Here is an 18,037-nt window from a genome sequence, read left to right on the forward strand (position 1 = left end):
TGAACATGTCCACTAGCAGTGCATCGAGATGGTTTTACACTTGACACATTTAAGCGATTCTTGGATTGTAAGTTTGTTGTGGTGTGAGTGCTTCTTACATGAGTCATACTAGGCATCGATAATTGGTGGCACATATTCCCTATCCCATTTCTTTTTACATTGATGTTTTATACTTGCAAAATGTGCAACATTTATCATGATTTGCAGATAGAATAGTATCCCATTCATAAAATTATATTTCCTTAGTGCTAGTCTTGGAAGATATGTTAACAACATTATGTTCTCTTATAATTTATCTTAAAATTTTCATTTCATAAGTTCTCTTCTGAAACATTTATGTTAATCCATGGGTCCTAGAAGATACTTTACCCATGGAATTGGTGAGTTCAGAAGAGATTGGATAGGGCTTTATTTCGGGTCATAAGTAACCAATGCTTAATTTGGGGTTGGTCGGGATTAATCCTTGGCCGAGCTGACCCTCAAAGAATGGTGTGACCCACGCCAGGATGGTGCTAATAGAGGCGTAATTGCACTTTTTTGAGTATGACTTTTGAATTAGTTGTGTTATATGTATGCTTGATTAACTATTAAGTTTATACTACCGGACATGTGCATTGCACGACTTTATGTACTATTTCCTACTAGTCTTTTTTTTTTTGAGAAATACTATTTCCTACTAGTCGAAGGCACGTGCTTTGCACGTGTACATTCTTAATAAAAAGATTCACACAAAAAGCAGATTTTCAATACAAACTGAGCACCTTTTATATGGATTGTTTTAGCTTTGCAACCTGTACCAAGTTATGATGTCTTGATAATTTTTCATTTTCTCAAATTGCCAAAATATGTCAAGAAATGTTGGTTAGTGCGTGCTCTCTCTGTAAAGAAATATAAGACTTTTTAGACTTATATTTCTTTACGGAGGAAGCACTACTTCACAAACCTGCATTCAATATTCACAAAATGGTAGTTCACGTCATGGAATCATATTTTGCTGAGAAAATGATCATCTCTATGCATTCTACATCACCTGGGCGTAGATGGAATACAGCCGGAGGCTAGGCAAGATATTAAAGGGTCGTATATCCAGAAAGAATTGCGCAAAAAAATGGATATATATGAAAATACATAATGGAACCTGGTTATAGGTGCGCCCTAATTAAAAAATATTCAAAAAGGTAAACAATTCTAAAACTTGTTTTAACGAATATGGTCTAGTGTTATATTCATGTGTATAGGTTCGAGAAGAAATGATTTTTATGATCCTCTGTTAAAAAAATATTTCTATATATAAAACTTACAATTTGATTTTCTCTTTTAAAAATAGATTACTTACTATTTGTATATTTTTTTCTTTTACAAAAATACCATTCAACTTTGTAAGTTGCAAATTTATTTTCTAGCCTAGATGAACACCATAGTCATTTCTTCATTAAACTTCGTACGTGAGTAGAACACTCAATCATATCTGCAAAGAGAACATTTTCTGATTCTTCTTCTTGATATTATTTTTTTAATGTTATATAGGCTGCGTCTAGAACCTTGTCCCAAAAATCTTCACCGACATGTATCCATATATAAACATTTTTTTTGGAAAGTCCATATATATACATGTATATGCATGGTAGTAGCTTTTTTGTATTAACTTTTTTTTTTGAGAAAAGCTTTTTTGTATTATCTAATACTCGTGAAAAGCGTGTCAAATAGTCATTCACCTTTCCGCCTGGACTGAACTACGAAATTTGGTTGACACTCGGCCATACGGGCCACTAAGCCTGCCATTAGGCTATAGCCACTGTAAAAAAAAGCAGAGCGTCAGCACACCACCACGCCCTTCATCAGATCCCGTTCCTTTTCCTCAAAAGAATAAAAGAATCAGATCCCCGTTCCTGCCTTCCCCCGTAGACGCAGCGCATGCATCCCGTTCCTCAGCAGCCAGACGCCCCACGTCTCCACACCGAATGGGCTCAGCAATCAATTTTCTCCATGCATCCAGTCAGGACCAGGAGGCGACCATGGGTTGTGGAGTCTTCCAGAAGGCGCGAGTGTTTGTAGGTTGGCGGGAGAAACGTGAGTGGCGAATCCATGCGCTCTGAGCCGTTCGATCCAATAGATCCGACGGCTACAAATGACTTCATGTTGGAAGAGGCGGGCAGAACAGATGAGATGAGAGTAGATTCAAATATTCAAAAAAATATGAACTATAGTAGTAGAGATTTTACAGATTGATTGATATATTGTGATCAGTAGAATCAGACACATAATATTTATAGTAAATGGGATATGTGTTTGATTTTCTCAACTACTTATTAATTCAAATTAGGACAAGTGTACCCCATTGAAAGATCAATACACCATTGAATGCCATGCTTCTAAAAAATAGCGTTATCAAGCTAAAGGAGACTGTGCACCCTCTTTCTATGACTTTAAGGTGAAGGAGAATATTGTGATATCAAATAATTGTTCACCTATTGTTAATGAAATTGCTCAAATGTAATTGTTGATATGGATACTGTGTGAAGTTTGTGTGTGAATTAAGTACTATCAGATGGATGGAGCTCCTTATGTTGACCATACTGCAATTAATGCATAATGCAAGCCATGACTTCACTTTTTAAACTACTTATTCATGTCACTTAATTGATTGGTTGTTCATTTAGCAGTATTGTCACCCATAGCAACGGACGGGCATTCAACTAGTCTTTGTAGCCGGTTTAAAACAATGTCTGGAAATGTATGAGGAAACTGAATAAAAAATGAATTTTTTCAGGTTTTTTTTTTCTTGAGTGAGCGGGGGCCCAACACCACCACTTTGGCAGTGAAGGCCCAGTGCCACAACCACAGGTGAACTCAGTGCTACAACTCCGCTTACGCTAAAAAAAACTCCAACTCCGCTTCCCGTCCGTGTGTGGCGAGGACGGCGCCCAAATGAACGCAAGCGAGGACGGCGCCCGCCGCCGCCGCCGTTCCCAAACCCACGACGAGGCAGACGGAGTGGCCCGCCTCCATCCTCAGGTTCACGCGGGCGAGGAGGGAGCGGGAGTGGCTCGCGGGCGCCGTACGCGCCCCCGCGCCCGCCCTCGTTCCCAGATCCACGCGACCGGCGAGGGCGCCGGAGTGATCTGTTGCGTCAGCATTCCGGCGGCGCTGGCCTCGCCGTTCGAAGACGACGACCTCCTGAGGGAGATTCTCCTCCGTCTCCCGCCGCAGCCCTCCTCGCTACTCCGGGCCTCCGCCGTCTGCAAGCAGTGGCGATGCGCCGCCACCGACCCCAAGTTTCTCCACCGCTTCCGCACGCACCACCGGAAGCCGCCCCTCCTCGGCGTCTTTCACGTGCGCAACAGGGATGATATCGTCTTCACCCCAATACTGGACGCACCCGACCGCATCCCTCCTCAGCGATTCGACCTTATTAGCAGCACGGAGGTGGTGCTCTTACTGCTCGATTGTCGCCACGGTCGCGTCCTTCTCATTGACGTGAAGCGGGATGAGGCCATCGTGTCCACCCCCATCACCGGCGAGCAGCGCCACCTGCCAATTCCGTCGGAGTTCGAATTCACCGATGATGTCAACGGGGCTGTGCTCTGCGCTGCCAGCGACCATGACCATGTGCACGGAAGCTGCCACTCGAGCCCCTTCAAGGTAGTGTTGATCTCCGATGTTGGAGAGGATAATCGATTCTTTGCTTGTGTTTACTCCTCGGAGACTGGAGTATGGAGTGATATCATCTCAACAGCCGTTCCACCTGTAACTTTTTGTGCTGATACCCCTGGGGTGCTTGTTGGTAATGCACTTTACTGGTTGATGGATTTTATGACCGATGACATACTTGAGTTTGATTTGGATCAGCAGAGCCTAGCTGTGATCAAGGGGCCTCCCATTACAGATGATTTCCGCCATGCCAGCCATTGGATCGTCCAGGCTGAGGATGGTGCTGTTGGCTTCGCCATATTGACTTGCAGTCACTTACAAATGTGGCAGAGGATTATAAATGTCCATGGTGTTGCCACATGGGTGTTATGGAAGACCATTGACATGCATACCATTCATGGGCTCCCTCCCCAGATTGAAGGAGAGAAGACACACATGATACGTATAGCGGGATGCATTGAGGATACTGATGGTATATATCTATTTGTAGGCTGTGATGTCTATATGGTTCAACTTAATTCGATGCAGTCTAGGAAACTTTGTGAAAACCGTGGTTATACTTACTATCATTCGTTCAAGAGTTTCTATCCGCCAGGTGATTGTTCATCCTTAGTCATCATATTGCAGGAGTAACTTAATCTTCTTGTTGTGTTATGTACATGTATGTTCGAATACCTTCGTTGTGATTCTCAAGTGTTCAAACTTATAGCCATATTGTGTAGTACTCCCTCCGTCCCATTAGTATCAAAAAGTGTCTTACATTATGGGACGGAGGGAGTATATGTTATCATTCAATATAGTCATCTTCACTCTTCACTATTCGTTTGCTAGATAGACGAGCTTATAGCCTTCTGCGTTGTCGTTCAGTTTAATTGTCTTCATATATGGGAGATAACAAATCAAATAACAAGTGAGTAATAATGTGAAATAAAATGTCAAATGGTTAACTCATTCGGCATGTTTTTAACCCCAGCTGGCTATATTCTTCTATCCAATACTTTTAATCGTGCTAACTCCATAGAAGATTTTTCATCCAAACTGTTTCCGAAATAATAGTTTTCATTTTCACTTATTCAAGACTATCTTGCATGTAACACACCTTTTATTTAACCTGAAGCCCAAGATCACTTATTCTGGTTGAGTACTAGAGTTTTCGCTTCTTGACATCGGGAGGGATGAGTTAAATGAGATAAATGCTAGACCATGTCTTGCTTTCTTATAAGCTAAATTCTTCATTATGAGGTTGATATGCATACTGCTTTCAACAGTATTCCTTGCAAAATGCAACATATGTGTTTTTTATCTGGTACCATCATCAGTAGTGAGCTATAAACATAAAAGAGTTAATTTCTCTTCTTATATTTATGAATTCACCTATGTAACAGACGCACTGTTGCCTTCTAATATCCATATGTCTATTTCTTAAAACTTTATTAAATGTCTGCCTTGCGTTTCTAGGCACAACCATTGCTGGTGCATGCGATGGAGCTGAAATGTTGCACGATACATAGGATGACTGTCTGGTTTGATGTTCTAATGTGCTGAAACGGTTCAGCAGGTAAGAAAATCATCTGAATATAGTTTGTAAGATTTGAACTGTTTGATTTTCTCTTTGGAAAATATCTAGCGGCCATTGTGGGTAGCATGCACCCTCAAACTGCTATCCTTTTGGCTATAGGGATGGACACATGCTAGTAACAAAGACAAACTATTAAAATGCTGGTGATGCTAAGGAAAAAGATGAGTCCTTTATTGGACCATAAATGATATGCAAATAATCCAAATGTTATATTCCCAGAGTTCTCCCTTAGTTTAGCTGTTTCATAATCTATAATTTGAAAGCAACATATTAGTAGCATGAGATCGTTATGGGCATTATATGGCTCTTATTTATGTTGCTGAGCTGATGATGAGTTCACATACCTTGTTTATACACTGTTACATACTCCTAGGTGCTACTATTAGGTTATGTATGTATGTATCAAGTTAGTGACAGATTAGTGCTTTTTCCCCAGGTGAAGAAGGGCTGCTGCACTTGTTAGTTGACACTGAATTTGTCGCATTGCATCAATGTCGTCAGCAGTGTCTATATGTTATCTAAAACGACTTACCGTGCCTTAGTCTAGCCAAGTCTCTATTAGCAAGATGCTTTTGAATGCCTGATCCAGTGAATTTCAGCTTAACCCAGTATTATTTCAGGCCGGATTTCGTCGTCTCTTGTTTTTGTTATGTATTTGTGCCTGACAGCTCTTCTCCTGAGCCATGATAGTTTCAGTCCCATGTATTACCAAAACTTGTGTGTTTGAGTGTACTTGTCAGCTGTGGTTTGAAAAGCATGTCATTGCCATCGATTAAATATGATCATGATCTACCATGATCTGCTCATGCTGTTTTGTCCCGAGTGAGAATGAGTTTTGCTTTGCTGCAGCTTGTGCAATATTTACCTTTTAATGGTTCAGACGAGCCAGAGTACTCATAATTAACTCAACTGTTTGCGGCTGAAGGTATGGGACCTGATGATAACCATAGTAACTGGGCAGCTGGAGGTTGCATTCTTACCCTGGGAGGGTTTGATGTTGCATTTGTCTGTTAATCATTCTCTGCTGGACTTCTCAGTGATTTCAACATTTTTTATACTACTGAAGTTAACGCATATTAAATCAGGAATGCAGTAGAACCGAATGTAATTCTTTAGATGGATCAATCTCTGATTATCTCCCAGGTGTCTGTTTCGCTCCTTGCTTAATCGATCCAGACTTGTGTATGATGGAAACATTATATTATGCTAGATCGTGCTGGGAGTTGGTTGCACGATGAAAAGAAGTACAGGTCTGCCTGGGAGTTGGTTGTAGGTCTGCCTTGGAGTTGGTTTTAGGTCTGCTTGGGAGTAGAGGTTGCAGGATATATATTGTGCGGCGGGCGGGCGCGCGACGGCTGCTACTCGTTGAAGGTGTATATCTATTCTTATATGCTCCCTGGTACTTGGAAATCGGAATTGTGTCCAGCGTTCTCATTTTGATTTAATGCTGCCCTCGCCATTAATTCCTGAAGAGCTTAAAAACCCACCCACTAATGTAAACATCAACGAGGATGCCAAGCTGACTCCGGCGCAATCTGAAAGATTCCTTTTCTGAAAAAACTTGGAAAAGAAGGTGATTGTTCAAATAGGAGTCTTATGTAGCTCAGTTAGGCTCACGTGCAACTCAAGGCTTCCACATTGCTTGCTGACTACAAGAAACTACATTGTCTTTTTCATACCATAGTTATCTTTTTGAGGGGCAATTGACAGATGCTCAGTCAGCTACCTTCTTGTTCTGCCTTTGAGCTTTTGTTTTTATGACAACTGTTGTAAAGTAAAACTTGATAGAAGCTTGGATGTTGTAAACCCGGGTAAGAGGGAATATTTTGTGGTTTGGGGTTGTCTTTTCTGAAAGTGTATCCACTTGTACTGTATTTGGCACTACATCATACAAAATTGAGATATATCCTTTGGGTCCAAACTTTGTTTTCTGTTGTAATAGAACATTCCGTGGCATTCTCTATAAGCAGGTAGGTATAATATTCATAGGCGTGGACGAGCTCGCCTGGTCACGTAATTGCGAGATATGCGACGCATGCGGTATTTTAAGGCATGTACGCTGGCTCATTTAACGCGTATTGTGGATGGGAGGAGTAGACGTTCGTATGGTGCGTGCCAACGATGGCAAATACTACTCCCTCCGTTCGGAATTACTTGTCTCGAAAATGGATGTATCTAGAACTAAAATATATCTAGATACATCCATTTCTACGACAAGTAATTCTGAACAGAGGGAGTAGATCCTATCGGCGGCTCACGGCCTCATGGCCGCTCAACATCGATGGTGAGGACAGCTCAGGTGACAAGTAGATCCGGGTCGATCCCTACTATGTCTTCGACCGGTACTTCCACGGGCACCAAGGAAGAGCAAGAGCAGCCATGGATGATCTTCTCCACCATAGCCAAACATGCCAAATTTTGATAGTCCGATGGCAATGTTGTAGTAGTCGAGCGATATAGCATCGTTTACATAGTTGCATGGGTTTGCATGGATTTGAGATATGCTAATTGAGGTGTCCGGTCGTAGGATGAGTAATTTGAGGCTTGACCGGTCAGTGTCCGCATGCGTGTCCACGAGCGTTTGAGAAGGTCGAATTTACAAGTCCGGTTGTTGATGCTCTAAGGATATGTTTGGTAGCATGTATGGATCTAGCCTAGTTGTCCTCCTCTGATACATGTTGAGTCCATGCATTTGCTGTTGTTGGGCAGCGGTGTATGCGCTGAGACTTTATTTGGCAGCCTGCATGTGTTTGGAAATACTGAACACACTCAAATTTTGAATATTTTTTTGAATGGTGTACAAAATTGAAAAAATGCGAACAAAAATGTAAATATATTTTGAAATTCTGAACTTCTATTAAAAATTTAAACAAAATTTTAAATTCTATTTTTTTGGAAATTTTGAACATTTTTAAAATTCTGAACATTCTTGAAAATTTAATCAAAAATTAAAGTTCTGAATATTTTTTGAAAATTTAAATAAATTTGAAATTCTGAACATTTTCGAATTTTTCTTTTTTTGAAATTCTGAACTTTTTTGATTTTTTTCTTTTTTGAAATTCTGAATATGTTTTTGAATTTTTTTAAAAAATTATATATATTTTTTGAAAATTTAAAAATGTCTTGGCGTGGCCTGGTGGGTGAGGACGAGGGTCGGGGTGAGCATGGCTACCTCCATGCACCCTCTCTATGAGCATGATAAGGACCCTTTTTTGCATCAGATGGGCATAACCCAGATGAGCCCGTGCACCTTATCAAACAAGCAAAAATGAATTAGAGTGAGGGCTTTTACCCTCATACACCTTGTCAATCAAACCCTAAAGAAGCGGTGGCACGCACACAAAAGGCAGATACGGCAGCTCAGCTTGTGCCTCCCAAGGAGGCAAAGGAAAGCCATAGGCATGGATGGATGGTGCCGCTGCCCACACGCACGCACGTACGGCTATTTTCGCTCCACACCAACGTCACTGCTTTGCTATTTTCGCTCCCCGCCGCATCGTTTGATTCCCGGCAAGCCAAGTCTGCCTCACTAATTAAGCATCAGCCTTTCTTTCTTGGGGAACAAGATGGATCCTTGAAGCGGCGAGAGCATCGAACGCTGATTAACTACTCCTGCTGTCTCTGTCAGATGCTGGTATCTCGTTTTCTAGATGAATGAATTGCCCTATGCAAAGGGTATCCCGTTCCCATTTTTTTCTCTTCAAAAAGATCAACAGTTGGACCCTGGCCTGACACGTTTTAGCTTGCATCGCCTCTTATGTCACAATCACAAGCAGCTGATATTTATGTTGTACTACTACTTGGAGTCCTATCTCGCGGTCAGCTCCCTTGTATACGTAGTATACTGTAACAAACAGAAACAAAAATCTAATCTCGGCTGCAGTATCGAACAAGAAGGCAGTTCATCACCCGGAAACAAACAACTTTCTTTTTTGGCGATCATCGGAAACAAGTTCGTCCACATCCTGAATCTGGTCGATGAGAGACTCCACGCCAGCCTCTCCGAACGGGTCGGTGACGGCCGGGCCCGGACCCAGCCGGTAAACTCGGTCTTATCCAGCGGGAAGAGCCCACGCAGCACACTACCCACCCCCCCGGCAATCCCGTGAGCGCGTCGTCGGTCGAGCGAAACCGCAGCCGCATCTCGTTTCCTTTCTCCCCCTCGTCTCGCCCCGGTAAAAAAACCAGGCTCCCCCTTCCCCCCCACCCTCGCCGCCGCGGCGCTTCCTCCACCTCCACCTCCAGTCCAGGCCTCCACACGGCGCACGCAACCGGAACAAGAAGAGGAGAACGAGGACATATCGGCGGAACGCATCTCGAGCTCGTCCCGCGCGGATCCCGCCCCATGCGCACGGCGCCATCGTGGTCCTAGCAGCCATGAGCCTCGCCTCCCTCGCCCGCGCCGCCGTCCGGTCCGCGCGCTCCTCCCGCCCGCGCCAGGCAAGCGCTCCCGCCCCCGCACACCGTCTCTCTCTCCGAATCCCCCGCGCGTCTGGGTGGGCCATGAAAAGTGTATGAATTCTTTTTCTGTGCTGTTCGTTCTCTTAGGGTTTCTCCCTGGGCGGGCTCCGGGCGCCGCCATCGCCGCCGCTCCCGCCGGCCCACGGCGGGGACGCCGGGTCGCTGGGGCTCGTGCGCGGGTACCTGACGGCGTCGCTGGGTAGCCCTGCCGCGGTTAAGACCTCGGAGTGGAGGTACCTCCTCGCCAGCCCGCAGTTCCGCAGGTTCTTCTGCAGCGGCTCTAAGAAGAGTGAGTGTTGTCGTGCCTTATTTTTCGGTCAGTCCGGGTCGGGTGTCTCCTGGCACTGCTGAAATATGCATCCTTTTGCGCTTTCAGATTACGAGAATTACTACCCCAAGGGGAAGAAGGAGGCGCCCAAAGGGGATGGGAGCAACAAGGATTCCAAGCGTAAGTCGCCGCCTTTCTTATCTGTGCATCTTGTTCGTGTAGAGAAGTTTGTGTCGAGTCCAGTGAATTATTCACTTACGACACACTATTACTGAATGTGTTTGGCCAACAAGATGGGTTAACTATGTACGCGATGATCTCCTTGCCCTATGAGTGCCCGGCAGCTTTTGATGTAACAATGGGATAATACTTCCTCCATCCCAAATTACTTGTCTTAAATTTGTCTAGATACGGATGTATCTAGACACATTTTACTGTTAGGTACATCCGTATCTATAAAATCTAAGACAAGTAATTTCGGACAGAGGTAATAGGATATAACTGGATAATGGATTGGTCACAACCATGTCTGATGGTAGTTTAACTTCTCAGTTCCAAGTGCTGCCAATTTCAAGTGTGATGAAATTGTAATTCTCTGATATGCAGAGGAATCCGATACAGATGGTCAATGGAATTTCCAGGATGGTACTTTCAAGCAGCTGCAGAACTTCCTGGGACCTCTATTGCTTTTGGGCCTGATGTTCTCATCCTTGTCTTCAAGCTCATCAGACCAGAAGGAGGTAGTTTTCATCTCCTTCCTGGCAAATTGGCCATAGTGTTTTTAACTGTAAACTAATATGTTTATTCTGACGCAAAGAATTCTGCAAGTTGCTGTTCTGTTGTCAAATATATTTGCTTTCTTTGTTGAATCCCTAAATCATGGCTATGTGTTGAGAACCCCAAGAAAAAAGAAAACTTTTTTGCTACCATAAGGACTATACAATCTGTATGTACCCTGTCACCTCCAATCAAAATTTGGAGGTTAGTTAAGCATTATTATCCAATAATTGTGGCAAGCAGCAGCAGACAGTAGGACCATATTTCCCACCATGAGGTCTTCTTATTGGTTTCACAAATGGGATGGCAGAGAAAATACCCACACTTTCTCTTTAGATGTTTATAAGTAATGTGTGCAACACCAGATAAAAGATAGCAGGCTGTGATCATTATGCAATATGTAAGGCTGCAGATGTTTGCCAAAATATGTTCATAGAGATGATGTGCTATTTTGTAGAATAGATGATGTTTGATTCTATAGCCCACTTAGAGGTTGTTCTCACTAATTAATTCTTGCTTGTACGCATGTGTACCTGGTGTGGCGAATTGCTAACGTGCGCCTTGTATTTGTAGTTTCCTATTCTTACCTTTGAGTGCAAATGCAACTTCAGAACTACTCCCTCCGTAAAGAAATATAAGAGCGTTTAGATCACTACTTTAGTGATCTAAGTGCTCTTATATTTCTTTACAGAGGGAGTATCAGTTTTTGTTTTTATTAATTGTAATATTGTGTTTCTTGGTTTGCATATTTGTTCACTTTGAATTTATGGATGTTGCAGAATCTTTAGTTTAATGGTCATGAAAATATCTTGTGCTTTTAATTTCTGCAGATAAGCTTCCAAGAATTCAAGAACAAGTTACTGGAACCTGGCCTAGTTGACCGTATTGTTGTTTCAAATAAATCAGTGGCGAAGGTCTATGTCAGGACTTCACCACAGGCGAACGGCCAAAGCCAAAATACTGATACGCAGATTACGACCGTTGATGTTCCAGGCAGACAGGCTCCCAGCAAATACAAGTATTTCTTCAATATTGGAAGTGTTGAGTCGTTTGAAGAAAAGTTAGAGGAAGCCCAGGAAAATTTGGGTATAGATTCACATGATTATGTTCCAGTAACTTATGTTGCTGAAGTAAATTGGTTCCAAGAAGTGATGCGATTTGCCCCAACAGCGTTCCTTGTTGGACTACTATATTTTATGGGGAAAAGGATGCAGAGTGGATTTAATATTGGAGGTGGTCCTGGGAAGGGTAGCCGTGGTATCTTTAACATTGGAAAAGCAACAGTAACAAAGATGGACAAGAATTCCAAAAATAAGGTTAGTTCTTTCTTGTTCCATATACTCCAAAATAGAGGCAATCCAAAAAAGTCTACTGAAGTAATTCTGGAGCTCCAACAGTCTCCATTGTTTAGATTTGCAGTAGCATTAGCTTTTGGTCTACATGATATTGGTTGTATCTCTCTGACAAGTCCTGCTCTTTGGTTGGCACAGGTGTTTTTTAAGGATGTAGCTGGCTGTGATGAAGCTAAACAAGAAATAATGGAGTTTGTGCATTTCCTTAAGAATCCCAAGAAGTATGAAGAGTTGGGAGCTAAGATACCCAAAGGTGCTCTGCTTGTAGGTCCTCCTGGAACTGGAAAGACACTACTTGCTAAAGCTACAGCAGGAGAGTCTGGCGTGCCCTTTATGTCCATCTCTGGTTCCGATTTCATGGAAATGTTTGTAGGTGTTGGACCATCCAGGGTAAGAAACTTATTCCAAGAAGCTCGTCAGTGTGCACCCAGTATCGTATTTATTGATGAGATCGATGCAATCGGTCGCGCGAGAGGCCGTGGAGGTTTTTCTGGTTCAAATGATGAGCGAGAAAGTACTTTGAACCAGCTGCTTGTAGAGATGGATGGATTTGGCACAACTGCCGGTGTTGTTGTTCTTGCTGGTACAAATAGACCTGACATCCTTGACAAGGCACTGCTAAGGCCTGGAAGATTTGATCGCCAGATAACAATTGACAAACCAGATATAAAGGGCCGTGATCAGATATTCCGCATATATCTTACAAAACTTAAATTGGACAATGACCCAACATATTTTTCGCAAAGGCTAGCTGCTTTGACACCTGGGTTTGCTGGAGCTGACATTGCGAATGTTTGTAATGAAGCTGCTTTGATTGCTGCAAGAACTGATGAAACTCAGATTACAATGCAGCATTTTGAGTCTGCAATTGATAGGATTATTGGTGGTTTAGAGAAGAAAAACAAGGTAACGTGATCGTATGCTATTTTAATCTTTTGTGTGCAGAGGGACAGCAATTCATGTTCCATTGCGACCAATGAAACCAAAGTTGTAGGGTAAAATTTGCCAATTTCTTGCTCGTAATAGTATTACTGTTGCAAACCGACATGCAACCTAAGAAAGTTTATACATGCCTGATTTACACATTTTCTTGTGGAGAAAATTCACACATTACTGTCACTTTGTTTATGATGATGCTTTCATGTGAGCAAATAGGATGTTCTTTTTATAGGTTGTATTGACTGGGCACAATGGCAATGATGTTCTTGGTGGGCCATGAACATGGAATAAAAAGTGTGTCAGTTTCTAGCGGACGTCTGCTAAGTGCAACTGAAATACGAGCGGTCATCTTTTGCGTGGGCACTCATAAGCAAATGGTTTAGATTGAATTAATAAATAAACAAGGGCAAGAGCGGCACGAACCTACAGTTCTACATGTTGTAGCTTGATTTCTCTAGCAGATGTCAACTAAGTGCTCTGGAAATACGAGAAACCTAAGTAAATGTTTTAGGGGTTGAATTAATTAAATAAACAAGGGCAAGAGAGGGACGAACCTACAGTTCTACATGCACTGGCATGCCTCATGCTCCATTTTGCGTCAAAGTTGGATCACAAATTTATTAATTGGTGGATTGTCTGCAGTACACTTTCCATGGGAGTGCCCTAGCTATTACATTTGTTTTTTGTTTATTACACAATGCAACTTGTTTTGTATTGATACTTGTTATATCTTACATTTCCCTCGATGTTGATTCTGGCCTGTACATGTCACTTGATTGCAGGTAATTAGCAAACTGGAGCGCCGTACTGTTGCTTACCATGAAGCTGGGCATGCTGTTGCCGGATGGTTTTTAGAACATGCAGAGCCTCTTCTGAAAGTTACAATTGTTCCCCGTGGAACAGCTGCTTTAGGCTTTGCACAGTATGTACCAAATGAGAATCTTTTGATGACAAAGGAGCAGCTCTTTGATATGACATGCATGACGTTAGGTGGCCGAGCTGCGGAGGAGGTATGCCATTCCCTACGTATTTTTAGTGATGCAGATTTATGTTAAGTATCTTAGATTCATGGGCATCTCTCAAAATCTGTACTATTTAGCTCCATTGGTGGATTGTCTCCATCACTAAAGCAGCTGTTCAAGTGAATATGTGGGTTTTGAGTAGAATGAATACAGGGCACTTTTCTGAGTGCTGCATCTGACAAGATCAGAAGTACAGTAACTCTAGTTGTTAGGTTAATGATTCACCTCTTCCATTATGGTGAACCTGTGAATATGCACAATGTTACCCAATTTGGCGGGCCTAGGTAAATCAAAATACTTTACTCTGTTATCATGAGTTTCTCGACATACACCAGTGCATGGTATATTTCTACTTGAGGTACAGGCTTGTTTTCTTTTTAAATATGGATATGCAATCTAAGGTTACTGCATAAAATACATGTTTATATGCCATAATTAATATCCCCTGTATCAAGCTCAACGCCTCGTGTAGTGTTGTATTTTTATTCACTTATACATAAGCATGGATCGCTGTGAAATTATTCACAACATTGCCGATGAAAGTGCGCTAATGGAAAGGCTTTGTTTGTGCTTTTTTTTTCAGGTTTTGATTGGAAGAATCTCGACTGGTGCCCAGAATGATCTGGAGAAAGTTACAAAGATGACATATGCGCAAGTTGCTGTGTATGGTTTCAGCGATAAGGTTGGTCTTCTATCCTTCCCTCAGCGGGAGGATGGCTTTGAAATGAACAAGCCTTACAGCAACCAAACAGCATCCATCATCGATACTGAGGTGAGGGAATGGGTCGCCAAGGCCTACAAAAGAACCGTTGAACTGTTGACGGAGAAGAAGGAACAAGTAGCTCTGATCGCGGAGTTGCTGCTCGAGAAGGAGGTCCTCCACCAGGACGATCTGACCAGGGTATTAGGAGACCGACCCTTCAAGGCAGCCGAGCTAACAAACTACGACCTCTTCAAGCAGGGGTTCCAGGATGAAGAGGGCAAGACCGCAGAGCCTGCCAAGAACGCCGAGGTTCCCGATGACGATGGACCGGCAGCCGCACTTCCCGACGTCGTCGTGCCGACATAGGAATCCAGGGCGAACATCTACCCCGCTGTACATGGCATGCTCTCATCCGATAGATTCTGGTTTTGTTGTTGCAGCATAAGAAGGAAAAAACTGTATAAATCAGCGCCCTCGTCTAAAAATCAGCCATGCCAGTTTTATTTATTAGCTGGAAGGAATGCAGTAGGCTTTCCGCAGCTGGCGTGGCCCTGTTGTTCTTCAGTACGATGAGCTGCTGGTCGAGGTTCATGCTCTGAGCTTGTATTGGCGTCGCCAGACGTTTTTGACGGATCCTGTATTTCTCTTGATTTTACTATAAAGAAGATTTCGTCGATCTACAAGCAGCAGAGTTCGAACCGTCTCAAGTAGAACGAGTTGCATTCTACTCCCTCCGTTCCTAAATATAAGTCTTTTTTAGAGATTTTAACAAGGGACTACATACGAAGCAAAATGAGTGAATTTACACTCTAAAATATATAAGTCTTTTTTAGAGATTTTAACAAGGGACTACATACGAAGCAAAATGAGTGAATTTACACTCTAAAATATGTCTATGTCTATATACATTCGTATGTTGTAGTTCATTTGAAACCACTAAAAAGACTTATATTTAGGAACAGAGGGAGTAGAAGGTTTGCTTTACTTATCTTCAGCCGGCGGTACAAAGCACGTACTATGTGTTTCTCGAGATGATGTGTTTGGTATCTAGCTAAATACTCCCTCCGTCCGAAAATACTTGTCATCAAAATAAATAAAAGGGATGTATCTAAATGTATAAAAGGGGTTGTATCTAGATGTATTTTAGTTTTAGATACATTCCTTTTTGTTCATTTTGATGATAAGTATTTTCGGACGGAGGGAGTACTTAGGTCCACGGTAGTCAGCTCGTACTACAGTAGAACCTATGTGTAGTTCAACGCAGCGTAATCAACTAATCATAGCCTTTAGACATAACCGTGGCATCCTGTCAATCTACCTTTGCTGGACACCACATTATCACAAGTAGCCAAGAAGGGGGTTGTACGCGTTCTCCAGAAAAAGAGTTGTCGAGTGGGTGCATTGCTGCTACCAAACGACGACTAGCGAGTATTAATAATAGTGGACGGACGCTATCTGAATCTGATTAGATTGCATCTACTGTACATCTATTCCATGCACGTACACGCGCTGAAAAGCGGCTCGGAGAAAGGAAAGGCGGCTGGAAAGGCAAAAGGGAGGAAGATGCATGGCGCGGCGAGCAAGCAAGGCCGGGTTGGGTCGGTTCAGCCATCCCCTTCCGCGCCCGCCCAGCCCATGGGAGGAGAGGAGGATTGGAAGAGGAGGAAAAGGCACGAGCGTGGCCGTGTGAGTACCTGCTAACCATCACGCACACGGAGAAGGACCCTTATCTACCCAGCCCGCCCCCGTCTCTCTTTCTCTCTCTCGATCGATCACAAAGTATCCATCCATCTCTGTTGAGAGTTCAGAATGTTTGTCTGTAACAGCACAAAAGTGCAAACAAAGCTGCGGCCACGGGACCGGCAGCAGACAAACAAGTATCACCTTCCTCCCTCCGATCTGGTCACGTCCGTGTCTTCACGAAGCCCCTTTTGAGTTGCTTGCGTGCAGTCGCTTGGCATGTAAGTTGGGGTTAGCTGGAGAAAAAGCTGCATCAGGCCTGACCTTGGGGCGAGAGGTGCAGTGCACTCGCGGTCACTGGCTAGATCGTGTCTGAGCTTTAGCTCGCCTAGTCCGCCTCCCATCCCTTCTCAAAAGGGAAGGTTCCGTTCAACCACTGCTGATTTAACGCATTCTCTAATAAAGGGTTAGGTGGGGGGCTATTATTTCGTGTTTTGACCCTTTTTTAAAACAAAATCGAGATGTGACCCTAGTTTGAAACCTTTTTGAGATCTGACCCTTTTGCTACCGCCAGGCGTTCAAGCAGTAGGATTGCACAGTCTACCGCCGCAGGGTCTGGCGATAGGTGTGGCTGACGGCCGTTAAACCGTTAACGGCTGCTTACGGACCTACCGCCATAAGCCAAGGCGGTAGTCAGCACAAACCTACCGCCGAGAGCCCTGGCGGTAGGGTTGGAGCATGTGTTAAGTTTCTGTGACCAAAAACTCAAACAGCTCAGCGGCAGGGTTGTACACCCTACCGCCGAGGAACTCGGGCGGTAGCATCATACCGCCACGAGCCCTGGCGGTAGGGTGTACAACCCTACCGCTGAGTTGGGGCGGCATCCTGGCTCTCTCCTCCGCATTGCTCTCGAAGTAGATCCTCCGGCCCAAATTGCGCAGCTCCCGGTTGGAGCGCTGCCTGGCAGCTTCAATGTTCCATTCCCGGCGTTCTTGGGAGATAGTTGGATCTCCCTCCATCTCTGCAATCACTCTCTTTCACTCCTTTGCACTCTCTGCCCAACATTTCTGATCATCGCAGATCCGTTCCGCCCTCTCGTGCCACCACACTGCCCTCGTCTCCTGTAGGAACTCGTCTGAAAAAGCGGTCACCGGCAGCAGAAGCTTGGGGCAGGCCTCATACACGTATGGAAGTGGCAAGCCGGACGGGTCGTGTTGGAGATGAAGGGGCGATGGCTGCGCCACTGTTGCAAACCTAAACATATGGATGAAATAAATAAAATACATATATCAAGATGTGTCAAATGCAAAATCATATCATATCATATTTACTCCAACCAAATCCAGTACTTGCATCATATTAACATGCTTACTAAAGAACTAAGAACTAAGAACTAAGAACTAAGAACTAAGAACTAATGCGACGAATCAAATAATGGTGATTTGAATATTTAAATCTAGTTCAAGAAGGGGGTGATTTGAATCAAATAATGCGACGAATCGAAAGCTATTTGACTAAAACTAATTGGAGGGATCGAAGGAGCTTACTTTTCTTTCTTCGGGGCCATCTCGATCCGCAAAAATGGTGAAGAAACGACGAAGATCT

General features: G+C 43.4%; 2 protein-coding genes across 5 annotated transcripts; both read left to right on the top strand.

The window, feature by feature from the left end:
* The first annotated feature begins 2,873 nt into the window (after nt 1-2,873).
* Nucleotides 2,874-6,036, top strand: LOC119347286. 4 transcript variants are annotated; one of them, XM_037616135.1, is made up of 4 exons: nt 2,874-3,653; nt 3,696-4,246; nt 5,110-5,209; nt 5,667-6,036. In XM_037616135.1, exons 1-3 carry the CDS (start codon nt 2,929-2,931, stop codon nt 5,160-5,162), a joined length of 1,329 nt encoding a protein of 442 aa, XP_037472032.1. In that variant the 5' UTR covers nt 2,874-2,928; the 3' UTR covers nt 5,163-5,209; nt 5,667-6,036. The 4 variants fall into 4 exon arrangements, with proteins under 4 accessions (XP_037472032.1, XP_037472039.1, XP_037472024.1 ...); XM_037616142.1 differs by having other exon boundaries at nt 2,874-3,642; nt 3,853-4,246; XM_037616127.1 differs by having other exon boundaries at nt 2,874-4,246.
* A 3,359-nt stretch (nt 6,037-9,395) lies between these two features.
* On the top strand, nt 9,396-15,441 carry LOC119347324 (ATP-dependent zinc metalloprotease FTSH 8, mitochondrial). Its single transcript, XM_037616143.1, has 8 exons — nt 9,396-9,670; nt 9,779-9,980; nt 10,068-10,139; nt 10,566-10,699; nt 11,567-12,052; nt 12,227-12,994; nt 13,810-14,037; nt 14,633-15,441. The coding sequence occupies exons 1-8, from the start codon at nt 9,608-9,610 to the stop codon at nt 15,116-15,118; spliced, it is 2,439 nt and encodes an 812-aa protein (XP_037472040.1). The 5' UTR covers nt 9,396-9,607; the 3' UTR covers nt 15,119-15,441.
* Nucleotides 15,442-18,037: the final 2,596 nt, after the last annotated feature.

Source organism: Triticum dicoccoides, chromosome 1B (assembly GCF_002162155.2).
Source record: "Triticum dicoccoides isolate Atlit2015 ecotype Zavitan chromosome 1B, WEW_v2.0, whole genome shotgun sequence".
Lineage (NCBI taxonomy): Eukaryota > Viridiplantae > Streptophyta > Magnoliopsida > Poales > Poaceae > Triticum > Triticum dicoccoides.